General features: G+C 39.0%; 1 protein-coding gene across 2 annotated transcripts; it reads right to left on the reverse strand.

Annotated features, from left to right (window-relative positions):
- Positions 1–1321: 1321 nt before the first annotated feature.
- On the reverse strand, positions 1322–12871 carry LOC146466669 (uncharacterized). 2 transcript variants are annotated; one of them, XM_085126938.1, is made up of 12 exons: positions 12657–12871; positions 12269–12556; positions 9565–10011; positions 8543–8845; positions 7751–8059; positions 6554–6910; positions 5130–5720; positions 4155–4475; positions 3420–3758; positions 2370–2460; positions 2031–2095; positions 1322–1408 (listed from the first exon to the last, which is right to left on the reverse strand). In XM_085126938.1, the coding sequence occupies exons 1-12, from the start codon at positions 12700–12702 to the stop codon at positions 1368–1370; spliced, it is 3198 nt and encodes a 1065-aa protein (XP_084983064.1). In that variant the 5' UTR covers positions 12703–12871; the 3' UTR covers positions 1322–1367. The 2 variants fall into 2 exon arrangements, with proteins under 2 accessions (XP_084983064.1, XP_084983065.1); XM_085126939.1 differs by lacking the exon at positions 12269–12556.
- Between the last annotated feature and the right edge of the window lie 231 nt (positions 12872–13102).

The raw sequence follows: 13102 nt of genomic DNA on the forward strand, positions 1-13102 counted from the left end.
GACACGGCAATCAAAATATTACAAAGTTTGTAGGAGACGCAGTTAGCTGCCAGAAAGTGAAGATTGAACACCGTCTCCCAGGGCAGTGTCATTTATTTTAAGTGTCGATATGGATAGCCAAAAAACATATTTGTTTCAATGGAATCGTTAAAATAATGATTGAGTTTTGTTAAAAATAACCCTACTAGTACACAGAAACTACTTTTAGTTATGTTTGGCTGCGGATGGCTAGGATAAAGGTGGATTTCAACTTGAAAAAGTTGGCCAATTTTTGCAAGTTCTTCCCGTGTATTTTAAAGACGTCGCTAAAAATTGATTAAGGCTTGTTCTTCATAGGAGAAAAACTGTAATATTTTCGTCCCGGTAATGTAAGAGCAATTTCATGTTACAAAACAGGTTCTTTACCAAATATTTTAACAGTTTCAACTCAAATTTTCATCGACCAGTTAGATTTCAGAACGATTTAATATGAAGGGGAAAATTAAATTGTTAGCTCACAGCACCCTACTGAACACATTTCGCTTCCAAGGGTTAACAAAGACAGGAAAACACACGCGTAATTGAAACCCATTAAGGAAGGTGGTCGTTATTTAGTGGCAAATATGTTGAAGTGAGTGAATACAAAATATATATCTTCCTACAACTTAAATAAAATAAAGTTAGCTATTAAAAGCAGGAAACTATGGATTCAACAACCCACCCGCATTACTGAGCACGTTCAGTAACAGAATCGAAGTTAAAATGTTTTTCAATTGGTGTCAGAATGTTTCTTTCTGATTAGCAATCCCATTTTTGGTTTCAAAATTAGAAACACAAGACTTGCTCTACAAACATCCTGGTAGTGAGTACGTGCCTGGGGCGACCATGAACGGCTGCTCCTAGAGCAGGACACCATCTTTGTTTTTATTCAAAGCGAGTGAAGGAATATTAAGGCAACATCACCAAAAAATAGAATTGAATAATAATAATAATAAAAAAAACCCCACGGAGTGCAGAGATTCACTAGTGATAGTGGTAGAAATAAGAACATCACTTGCCTAGAAGCTACCTTCTTCTTGACCAGCGATCTGCGAATGACCGCTGGTCAACGGGTAACACAGACTCTTGTCATCAGACAAGTCACGAGAGTGAAGAATGTCTTTATCGTTGTTCACGTGATATTTTCTCTTTTTATTTTCTCTTTAACACTCCATAGATGTCACTCTCAATCTTCACTGTCTAGGTTGTGAAAGCATGGAAGTATTTTTGGCTTCTTATCTCCAATGCGGTCGCCTTTTAAGTCAAAGCGGAATTCTTTTTTTTATATACAAGTTTCCGTGCCTAATAGTTGCGCAGTCCATTTTGGTATTGTAACCGTTGTACCTCTTTTAGTATCTTGGCATTGGTGTTCTGTATCTTGTTTGTGTAGCTGGTGAGAAATACAAACAACAAATATCGTCAATCAGGTAATCGATTGGTCAATCCGTCAATCAAATCAATCAATCAATCAATCAATCGATCGATCGATTGATCGATCAATCGATCGATCAATCAATTAATCATATCCATCAGACAGTCGTTCAGTCAGTCAGTCAGTGAGTCAATCAATCAATCAATCAATCAATCAAACAAGAAAGTCGATCGATTTTTTTGTCAGTGTTGATCAATACGTCGATCAAGAAATCAATGCAAAGAAATAATCAATCACTCGATAAAAACATTCTATTAATCAATCGAGCATCCAAACTATTTAAACAAGAAAAGCTAAATCACACACAGACGGTTATTATTAAAAGCCTCCAACGCAATTTGGTATTTTCGTCTGTAAATGTGTTGATGGAGAAAAGTCAAGTTTCAGCAGTAAACATAACGCAAGTACAACAACCAGAAAACATAAAACCTTCACACCGATGTCTTAACTGGGTAATTGTCTTGATTTAGTGCTAAAACGTTTTGCGAAGAAATGCCTTTTCGAGGCCTTGCATCTCCAAGTCTAAATGCTACTAATAATTACTTGCAAAATGATAGCAATGTGATGATTGAATACTTACGTTTCGGTAACATTTCGTCGTCTTCTTCATCGTCCAACATTCGTCTTTGTTTACGTATTTTTTGCCTACGATCAATGTAAATACACGAAATAAACTTTCTTGCATCATCATCATCATCATCATCATCATCATCATCATCGTCATTATTATCCTCCTCCTCCCTTATCCTACATATTTTTTCAACATATTGAGATATTTTTTATAGTTGGCGTGATATCTTTGATTTTGCTAGGTTAAGCTATGGAAATGTCAATTGCAATTAAATAACTGTAAATGGATAGATTGTACACCATGTCAGTGTTACAATGTAACACTTTTTCAAATAAACTTGCGTCTCACCTCTTCGTGCAGATGCACACAGCCCAAATAACTCCTCCGATTCCAGCTACGAATGCGAGAGAGGCTACAATGATATAGACAATCATCCAATCTAGAAAAAAAGAAATGCCAAAGCTATAAATAATATTGTTTCGTCATAAACAGTCTGACTAGATTTCGAGATAATCGACAATGATTAAAATGAGAGGCTATGGGTTACCGTTGCTACGGTAACCGTTGTTGCTTGGAAACTGATGAAGAAATCAACTTTGATCATATGTTGGAATGATGATGTAGTATGAAGGAGATCGAAGTTTATCTTCTATGCGTGATTGTGATTTCAAAACTTCCAATTTAAGTTCGGAAAAACTGTTGCGAGCCTCCTTAAGGTATATACATTTTAATTAAGAGGGATTGGTGAATCTCGTTCCGGATTTATAAGATTTTTCTAATTGTAAGATGATCAAGTAAAGATGGTCAAGATAGTTAAGGACGGTGCCTATTAATACAGAAGTGTTTTTGGGCGGTTTATGACTATGCGGGAAAAGCAGATTTTAGCAAGGGCGATTGGAATTCAAAAAGAAAATTGGTAAAATACAAAGCAATGTATAGCATTTTTTTGCATATCGTAGCTTTATTATCTCTGAAAAATGCATGGTTACCCCAAATTTTCTTTTTGTATACCAAGAGCACTTGCTAAGTTCTGCTTTCTCCGCACAGTTTAAACCGCGCAAAAATACCCTTGTATTAGTGGGTACCACCCATAGGAAACCCGAGTATCTTGAGATGTGCAGAACGTACGCGTAGTAACCTTAGGCACCGTCCTTAATTGCAGATGGTCAAATCCCTGCTATTATTTCTTCCCGTTCACGTTTCACATCCACCTTGCGCTTGGAGAGATTCAGAATTCGGCTAGATTTTGCTTGTAACAAGAGAGTGATGGCAATGGTGGACTGATAAGTTATCAAAGGAGAGTGAAAATGATTAAGACTTTCTTAATATATTAAGAAAGAGCAATACAATGGATTTACGGTACTCTAGCTAAAGTAAAGAACACAACGCAAAGCAAACCTTTTTCTCTCCGCCCATTTCCTCCTCTGTTCATGTAGGCCAGCTGTACATTAGCTCCGGCTACTGCGGGCTCCGTATTTGTTTGACATAAGACTCCGTCAAGACACTGAACTGCAAAACACTTATCATTCAGCAAGTAAGCGATATCACACGTGGGGCGAATGCAGCAGCGGCTGATACATCGGTGGATATCATCTGCTTTACCCAAATCTGTGAAGTTGCTAGATTTACTTCCGGGTCTGAGTTTAACATCGGTGGAAATTCTGCTGTCCGTACAACTTCCGGTTTTAGATGCAAAGTCCGTAGATTCTTCCGGCAAAGTTGCGACCGCGGAAAGGTCTGGGGAGAGGAAATATGTTTGAAATTTACATTTATTGTTGACACTGCAAGAGCTTTTATTCATCTGCACGTTTTAAAATTTCTTGGTATTCTTAGGTGCGGTTTTTTCTCCAAATTTATTGGAGCATAGACTCATTTCTTAGCGTTTTCTTTATCGAATACTGAAGACGTCTGGAATAGCTAATTAGGACTTGAGAAAACGAAAAGACATGTGTTGAGAAATCGGCATTCAATCATCAGAAAGACATTCAATTCACTGTCTCTTCTGTTAAAACAAAACAACCACAAAAACGAAGGCAACAAAAATACGTAATAAAGAAATTTCACCTAACTAAAGCCACTGTGATACCAAAGCTCAATATATTTTTTATTTTATTTATTCGTGAATCAATATACCTGTCTCTTCTTTTGGTTCAGCTTTCATGACCATCGCTGATATGAGCGGAGTTTTCTTAGATACTTTCACCGAAACAGGAGTGCAGTCATTTTTAGTTGTACAGGAAACAGAATAACATTTCTTTTGCACCATATACGCCATATCGCATCCTTTAGCATCACAGCATTTGTCCATACACTTGGCCATGGTGTCTACATCCTTGACTTCTGTAAAGTTGTTCTTGTGTATTCCTCCCGGAAGATCTTTGTTGTTAGTGATGTTGCTGTGTTTGCACTTGAGATCTTTCGGTTCTGGTGGAATGGCAGCGGCTTCGCTAGATTCTGTGATGCAAATGAGAAGGAAAGGTTTTTAGTAAATTCTCCATGACTAATGACTAAAATTGTTACCGCGTTACACCTTCTAACCAAAAATAGATGGCTAAAATAATCGATCTAGCAAAGCAACAAGAACCAAAGCCCAGGCTCGTTCGCTTGCTTGCGTCTTCGCTTCTTTTGCTCACCCACACGATAGCTTGCCTACTCAACTACATAGTAATGGAGTCCTAGCAATCTGAGAGTGGAAAGGTTATTCAGGAACATAAGTTGGGAGGGGGGGGGGGGGGCCTTTGCTAGGTTATTTTTTGGGGTGGCGGGGTTAGAAATTTTCTGGCGGGCTTTTATAGCTGCAAATGTTTCTTTAGGGTTTGATGTCGAGAAAAATCGACTATTCGGGTTACGAACTAGGCCGTTGGACTTTTGTCGTGCATTTTAGCCTATTAGGACCACTTTTGGGTCTTAAGACTTGGCCTCTTTGTAAATCTTTCGGTCACTAATACACCTTGGGCCTACCAGTCTACCCGGCAAGTGCGTTCGTTTGCACAAAACGTATGCCTTAGTTTGAAAAAGAAATTCTCCAGCTTTATCATTCAAAAAAGTTTAATTTTAGTTTCAACAAAGTGAAGCTAAATTGCAACTTTTAAACCCAAATGCACTCACCTTCCTTGGTGGACTCTTCCATTTTCCGCACGTAAGCGAGCTGTGGATTATAATCTGTAGGTGGAGCTTTAGTGTGTTCACAGAGATCTTTATTTTTGCACGTAACTGAATAACATGTCTTGCCGAGCATAAAGGCAACATGACACTTTTTATCCTTACAGCAAATATCCTGGCACTCATCCATCCCTTTCACGTCACCGTGGTTTTTAAATTTTCCTGCTTTCTTTCCACCTTTAAGGGTAACATTGTTGAGCACTTTCGCCTTGTCACATTCTTTCTTACCCGGTTCGCCATTCTTCGAGCTGGATTCGGAACCCTTGGAGATTTCCGGAGTCTTTCCGGAGTTATCTTCGGAAGTATTCGATCCTCCAACTGGTGTTAGCTCGATCTTTCCGTTTACGATGTTCATTTTCATGGCTTGGCCAGCCGCGGCTGATTTTATCTGACTCTTAAAGCTTTGGTCGTCTTGCGCTTGTGGTATCTCTGTTTTCTTGGTTTCGGATTGGTCACCAGCCAACTGGTTCCCGCCTTGCGATGCCGGTGGAACAGGTGCAACTGGTTTCGACGCAGGAGGGATTGGAAACTGCATAGCTGTTTAAAAAAAAAAAACAACAAAGAAAAACAAAAAAATTGGCGCATTTTGGCTTTGAAGATTTGAAGAGAAAAGGAAAGAAAGTTTAATAGGCCATTTCCGAGTTGCTGTGAACCTCACTATGAAAGCGAGGCTAAGTGCAAAACTTTTCATATGAAAATTAGTTTTGTTTTGCATATGAATGAAAACTAATTTTCGTAGCAAAAACTTTGCACTAAGCCTCGCTTTCATAATGAGGTTCAAAGCAACTCGAAAACGGTCTATTTAAACTTGTTTTGGCATCTGTTTAACATATGGCAACTAAAGAATTGAAATCATTTACATTAACAACACATATATCTATTTTCAGGGCATAGTTTTACACACTGAGTACTTCATACCAGTGCTGTGACAATTCCATTCAGTTTAAAACTAAATTATCAGGCTAGGGAAATTGGCATCTTGTATGCCCAATTTTGCCCTTGTTTATAGGTCAAATATATGACCAACAGCAGGAGCCCATTGGCCAGAACGTGCCACTTCCATATAAAATATCAGGAAAACCGTTCTTACAAGTAGAGCTTTTTTTAGACAAGTCTTTCCCGCGATGACGTCTGCAACTTTCATTTCATCTGAGCTGCCAATTTTCGAGCAAATACTGAAACTATCGCTGGGAATGCTATCAAAAGAATCCTGAGATGATTTATAGAATCATTTGTAATTCATTATCCGAAGTCTTAACGCATACACAGTATGGAGGATGGGCGCTCCGAGAAATGGGCTAATTCCAAGATTTTCCTAGAGAAATGACAATTCATACCACGGAATTAAGAAAATTAAACGTTTCACAAACCTGCGTTTTCAAGAGGAGCTCCCGATGGCGGCAAAAGAGGCTGTTGTCCCGGCGTTTGGGGATTGGATGAAAATGGCGACACAGGGAGTGGGGGTGGGGCAAGTGGCGACGGCTGCTGTGGTTGCCCAGGCAACAGAGGTGTCTGCCCTTGTAGTTGGTTTTGTAAGAACTGCGTCGGCTGTGATGCGTCCTGTAATGGGGCCGTCAATCCAGGAATATGAGGTGTCTGTCCAGGTATTTGCGGTGTCTGTCCAGGCAGTTGAGGTATCTGTTCTGGTACAGATGGTCGTGTTAGAGGTGTCTGCGATAAGCCAGGGATTGTTTCCTTTGTTTGTTGTTCCGTGGGCTTTGGTGCACCTGGTAATATTAAAGAATCTTTAGAGGTTCTGTTACCCGAAGCATTTTCCCTGAAGTTTGCAACCCAACCATGAAAGCACACTCTGTGACAAATTGCAGTAAACGTGTTGCACAATTCAACAACCTATCAAGAAACATCGTGTGATGTTTGGACCCAGATTAACACGAAACCCTCCTAAATTAGGACGCATCCTAAGTATTTTTCCTTTTTCCTTTACTATTGTCCAACAATAGAATATTGTTAAGAAGCAATACTTAGGACATATCCTAACTTAGAATGGCTTTATGAATATGGTCCCCGATGACATTAATACTACACTACTTTTCTTGTAACTCGCATTACAATTTTCGTTTTTTCGACCTTTCAAAAAGGGGCGTTACATTACGTATGTGCTATTTCGTACACAACCACATGGGAATTTGTATGGGAAATTATCTCTCGTAATAAAACCTTAAGAGATGAATTCATTTGTACGTGTATTCGACCAAGCAAAAATTTAAATGTGCCCCAAGAGAGGAAAGGACCAAAGTTGAAATTTTCCAGCAAAACGTGGGAATCACGAAAGGAAAGAAAGGAAAAAGAAAGCTTGGAAATAACACCTCGCGTTGCCAAAAGCAACAACGAAGAATTTGGGAATGTACCAATTAATTAAAAAGTGAGGTAAAAAACAAAAACAAAAACAAAAACAGAAAACAAGACAACAGCAACAACAACAAATCAGAGACTTATTTTCAAAGAAACCCCACTTGTTTTACATCTTCTTCCGTCTGTTGAGCTTTTAACTTTGGAGTTCAAGTATTACTCTAAGGTACAATATAAACGAGAGGAAATATTCTTACCAATTAATTCAGTGGACCCATACTCCCTAACGTAAGATATCTGGGGGTTATATCGTGACGGGTTGGCTGGCTGCGTTTTGCACGCGTCCTTGCTCTTACATGCTACTGAAAAGCAGTTAGAGGACAACATGAAGGCCAGGTTACAATGCGGCATCTCACAGCAGATTCGCCGGCATTTCTGCATGTCCTTGACCTTGCCGTGATCTCGAAAATACCCGGATTGAATCCCGCCAACAAGTGTCACGGTCTCCAGCACTTTTCCCGCTGGACAGACAAGTTGGGGTTTGAGGATTTGATTTTTTGGTGCGTCTGAAATGAAAATATCAAATGTAGAAAGAGCTTTAATTGAAGAGACTCAATTGAAATATTTTAAGGGCGCAAAGGCAGAAGTTAAAAGGCGGCGTGTCTTCCTAGTTTTTGGAGTTGGCCAGAAGTGGAGTAAAATAAATAACTTAGTAACTGCGTTGAAACCTTTTGGATTTAAAAATAATTAGGTTCCATGACTTTCAACGTTTTTAAACACAATCTTTTCACCTGATATGGCTGATTATTTCTCCTTGAAAAAATACATTCGCCCATGTCTGTAAATAACGGTGGCAAGCACAGCTGCACCCCATCCCCTCCCCCTCAATTTCTCACTCACTCCCCGATGTAACAATAAAAAATTGTTTCTTCGTTTTTGTCAAATTTTAGTTGATTTACACGTCATTCGCGTTGTCCATTTTAAAAGCTGGCAAACGTTGTGAGGGTTCGTTGTGTATCCCCTTACAAATAAAAGCAATATACACTTACCACTTTTCATTTCCTTCCTAGTCCATACGTACGCAATTTGAGGATTAAAAATCGACGGTTGCGCGGGAATAGTGCTACACAAGTCTTTATTATAGCATTTAACAGCGAAACAGTTCTGACCCAACATGAAGGCCAGGTTACACGAGGACTGCTGACAGCATGTTGCGTAGCATTCCTTTATGCTGCCTACTTTCCCGGTGTCCGTAAAATCACCGGCTTTCAGACCTCCTTTCAGTGTTACCTTGGTTAGTGGCTTCACTGCAGGGCAGCTAAATTTGTCTTCGGATGAATCACTAACAAAAACTGAAATGAATACAGGATAGAAAATTAAAACTAGAATAGAGTGCAGAGAAAAACAATTACCTTCCGTTTCTCAACAAAAGAACAACCCTACTTCCGTTAAGATGAATCGAAATTTGTCTTATGTTTTCGACTTCAGAACAATTTGTTTATTCATTACACATCTCTCCAGGTGAAGACTCTAAACCCTAGTAAGGTTTACATGGCTATACTTTCACAGTAAGTTTGTCTGAAAACAATAGACCATTTCCGATTGCTTTGAACCTCATTATGAAAGCGAGGCTAAGTGCAAAGTATTTGTTTTGAAAATTAGTCTTTATTCATACGCAAACAAAGCTAATTTTCATATGAAAAGTTTTGCACTTAGCCTCGCTTTCATAGTGAGGTTCACAGCAACTCGAAAATGGGCTATTCTGTTATGAGAATACCTCCAATGGTGTTTTGGCTCGTTTTTTATTACTCATTCCCAGTTTGGAATAGTTAGAAACTTATTTCATAACACGCCAGTCATTCTACCATTTGGAGCAGAATGAACAGGATTAAGAAGCTTTCATTTTTTTTCTCGGAATAGTTTATTTTTTTTTTTTTATATACCATCCGCTCTAATCTTTCTTCTTATTCGGTTCATTGACAGTCTTGAAGAGATCCCACACCCCCCTCCCCTCCCGCCCTCAATCTTGACTCTGGATGCAAATGGTTATTTGTAACTAAAAGTAACCCACCTGTGTGCTTGACACCTTCTTTATTCCACCGTTCAATATAGGTCACTGATGGATGATAAGGTGAAGGCTTCGCTTTTTGTATTTGACAGTTTTTGCCTTCTGAACACCCAACAAGATAACATCTACTAGAGAGCATGAATGCCAAATCACACGCTGCAAACTCGCAACATTTACTTGAACATTCCTCCATACTTTGGACAGAGCCTACGTCTTTGTATGTCCCTGCGTTAATTCCTCCTTTTAAAGTCACTTCTTTAAACACTTTCCCTGCTCTACATTGGCCCGCCATTGTGGGGTTTACACTGTCTGATTGTTGGCCCTGGGCTATGAGGCCCTTAGGCGTGTTAGCTGAAGACGACCCTGCTTGATTTGGGCCCAAGAATCCATTTGGATGCGGTTTCACATTTGAAGTGAAATTCGGTGTTATGAATGCAAGTGATGTGTTATCTGCAAAGATTACAAATTATAAATGTTTTATTATCAGTTCAATAAGAGACTATCAACACCTAATTTTAGATCAAATAGAAGAAGGATCCTTGCAGTTACTACGCAACTTAAGCAGTTGCGAAAAGAAATCCTGAATTTTTTTTCAGGCTTTCTTTTCGCAACTGCTTAAGTTGCGTAGTAACTGCGAGGATCTTTCTTTCATTTGATCTTTCATCCGCAGTTCAAAATATATGTCTCATATATTCATATCTACCTAATTTTTGAGTGACTAATTTAATTGCAATCCAGACATTCACCGTATCTTCTCAAACTAGCGTTCTGGACGTTCTCTTGAGCTTTGTATTTTTGCCTTATTGTCTAAAATGCAAGCCGATTTATTAATGCTGATTGTTCTTTCTGACCAATAGACGCGGAGCTAATTTGCCGAAAGAGACGGCGAATGCTACATTTACCCATAATTCTTAGCGCACGAGAACCCTAAAAACGCTCATAAAAACGCACAGAGAAACCTAGCACACACGATGTTGTCAGTAAAGGGACGAATTTTGCAAAACAATATGGCTTACTATGCGACTATTGGCTGTGTTAAGTTAGCAATATATTGTGGCAAAATGTACGGGTGCCATCTATTCCCGTGGATTCAGCCTTTACTTGTCTCGTGCGCTATTTTAAAATTCTTGTTTGTGGTCTGCGGTTGTTGTATTTGAGGGCTCGAAACTAGAGTGGGACAACGCACGAAACTGCGAATTACACCTAATGAACAAACAAATCGCTTCAAAGTGTGCTACACAACAATACGGATATTAAAGATAAAATACTTTCTAATTTTTAGTAGAGTGTAAATTTATTAAGCTTTTGTTGTTGGAATTAGCGCACTTTGCTTCAGACCCCTTCAGTTGTCGTGACTTCAAAGGGAACACGGTATGCTAGCCTCCTGGGCACCAATCCTGGACAGATGGATACCCATAATAGGGCCGCCTAACTTTCAGAATCTACTGCTATGTTACTTGTCCAGTTGTGTGTGCTTGAATTAGAAAGAGTACGATAAAAATTTAATTGTAACAGTTGGCTTTAAGTCGCTAATCCAAGTGCTGGCGGACGAGTCAAAATACACAAAATATTGGTGTTGTTGTTGTTTTTTTTTTAGCATCTGATACGTATAAATATCGCAAACCCGTGTGCATACTTGTCCGTTCCTACCAGTCTAGAAATTTGCAGTTCACGTACCTAAAACTTCAATTCAAGGTAACATTGAGTACTAAAGTATTCAAGTTTTGCTCTTGCCGGCAGCTAGTATTAATTCATTGAAAAATTATACTAGAGGCAAAATTTCGTTTTAGAATGAAATGTGCTTTTAAAGTGCAAGAACATTACTTTTGGCCGTACCATATTTCGGAATCGTTTTGAAATAGGACATTTTAGCAACAATACAAAAGTGAACCAGTTAGAAAAACATTTGAAACGATTAGTACGAAATTATCGCGATCGTATTGTCTCAAAAACTAACTGAAAAACCCGTTAAGTGCAGTTCACATCAGTTCATACAGCATCGATTGCCATTTCATATAAATCAAGCTTCATTTGTTTTTATTTCTTTACCTTTTTCTCCCCTATAAGATGAAGTTACTTGCAAGCTACATGCTACATGGACCGTTTTTACTGGCTGAAGACTCACAAAGCTTGCTTGTCGGTTTACGAATCAAAATTTACTGATTTGCAATTTTAGATAAGGTAAAAATAATTCAGTGCTTGCACGCCAGTATAAATATAAAGAAAATTTTAGTTTTCCTTATCAAGTTATTTTTAAAGCGGGTATTTACCAAACGTTTTCAGTTTATAATTTTCTTGTACCTGTTTGCACCATTCTTCCACGCCGGGTGGTCTCCGCCTTCCTTTCAGGCTTTCAAGTCCGAAAATAATCAAAGATTAATGAGTTTAATCGCCGTAAAAATCATCTTTCGCTCCACTGAAATTTGTCTCCCAGGCGCAAAATCAGCCGTCAAATGGACCGCAAACTCGCGAGTGCTGGCCATCGAAACAGCATTTTGAAAATAAAACTGAGACTAACAAACCATTTAAAATGGGTTTCCCGTGTGCAAGAAGCAAGCAATTTCAATGCCACGTCAGTGTTTTACAATTCATCTCTATTGAATTACGCCTAGCTTTTCATTTAAACTGATTGTGATTAAAAATCCCAAGCCAACAGCGACTTAAAGGCCAACAAAGCTTGTTATTAACCGCCGGTCCGTGCACTAACCTTTTTTGTGGCCCGTTCTCACGTGCGCAATAAGAACCCTGATATCTGATGTATCAGTAGCCGTCGACTTGCACTCTTCATCGCTCACGCATTCAACTCCATAACACTTAGCCGCAGAGAGGAAAGCAACATCACAAGTCGATGTTTTGCAACACAGCTCAATACAAGACTCCATGCTTGTCACTTTACCAAGAATTCTGAACGTGCCAGCTCCTATACCGCCCTTTAGCGTGACATTCTCCTCGATTAGTGTTTTCTTACAATTTTGGAGGTAGTCAGTGCTCGCGACTAGTGTAGACATATACACGAATAAATATTAGTCGATCGACAATTCATGCACACACAACTGGATGAATGAACAGAATTAATCTGCACCAAATTTGCTTACCTTTACAAAGAGCGCAGAGGCATAGAAGCAATACGCGAATGTACATATTTCTTGGTGCTTTCACGTCGCCTTCAGCCACACTGAAACATTCTTTACAGTTTTAGAACCAAGCAGTGTAATCGTAGCGATTCTAGAAAATAAAACCGTAAAACAACGGGCAATTTCAACTTTTTTCCATAGTAAGATTATATCCCTTTGTAATGAAGGAAAGGGAAAGCTACTCCATTCCGCAGAACAATGGACTACAATTACATCATCATTGGCTTGTTCGTCGTCCAATCAAGTTGTGAAGTTGGTTCACGTGACATAAAAGTGCAAAATCTGCTGGGTTGTTTTTAAGTCATTAGAGTCACAAGCATACCGTCATAGATGAAGAATTTCAAAAGACCGCTAACGTGAAACCGTGACTGGTACCACAATATACCTGTGTTTTTGTTTGACACACA

The sequence above is a fragment of the Pavona decussata genome, unplaced genomic scaffold (assembly GCF_977016875.1).
Source record: "Pavona decussata unplaced genomic scaffold, jaPavDecu1.1 SCAFFOLD_142, whole genome shotgun sequence".
NCBI classification, from domain to species: domain Eukaryota; kingdom Metazoa; phylum Cnidaria; class Anthozoa; order Scleractinia; family Agariciidae; genus Pavona; species Pavona decussata.

Coding starts and splice junctions, on each gene's coding strand:
- LOC146466669 (XM_085126938.1), bottom strand. CDS start 12,702: ATGTACATTCGCGTATTGCTTCTATGCCTCTGCGCTCTTTGTAAAG. Junction 6,911..7,750: donor TGGGTCCACTGAATTAATTG/GTAAGAATATTT, acceptor TAATATTACCAG/GTGCACCAAAGCCCACGGAA. Junction 5,721..6,553: donor AGCTCCTCTTGAAAACGCAG/GTTTGTGAAACG, acceptor TTTTTTAAACAG/CTATGCAGTTTCCAATCCCT.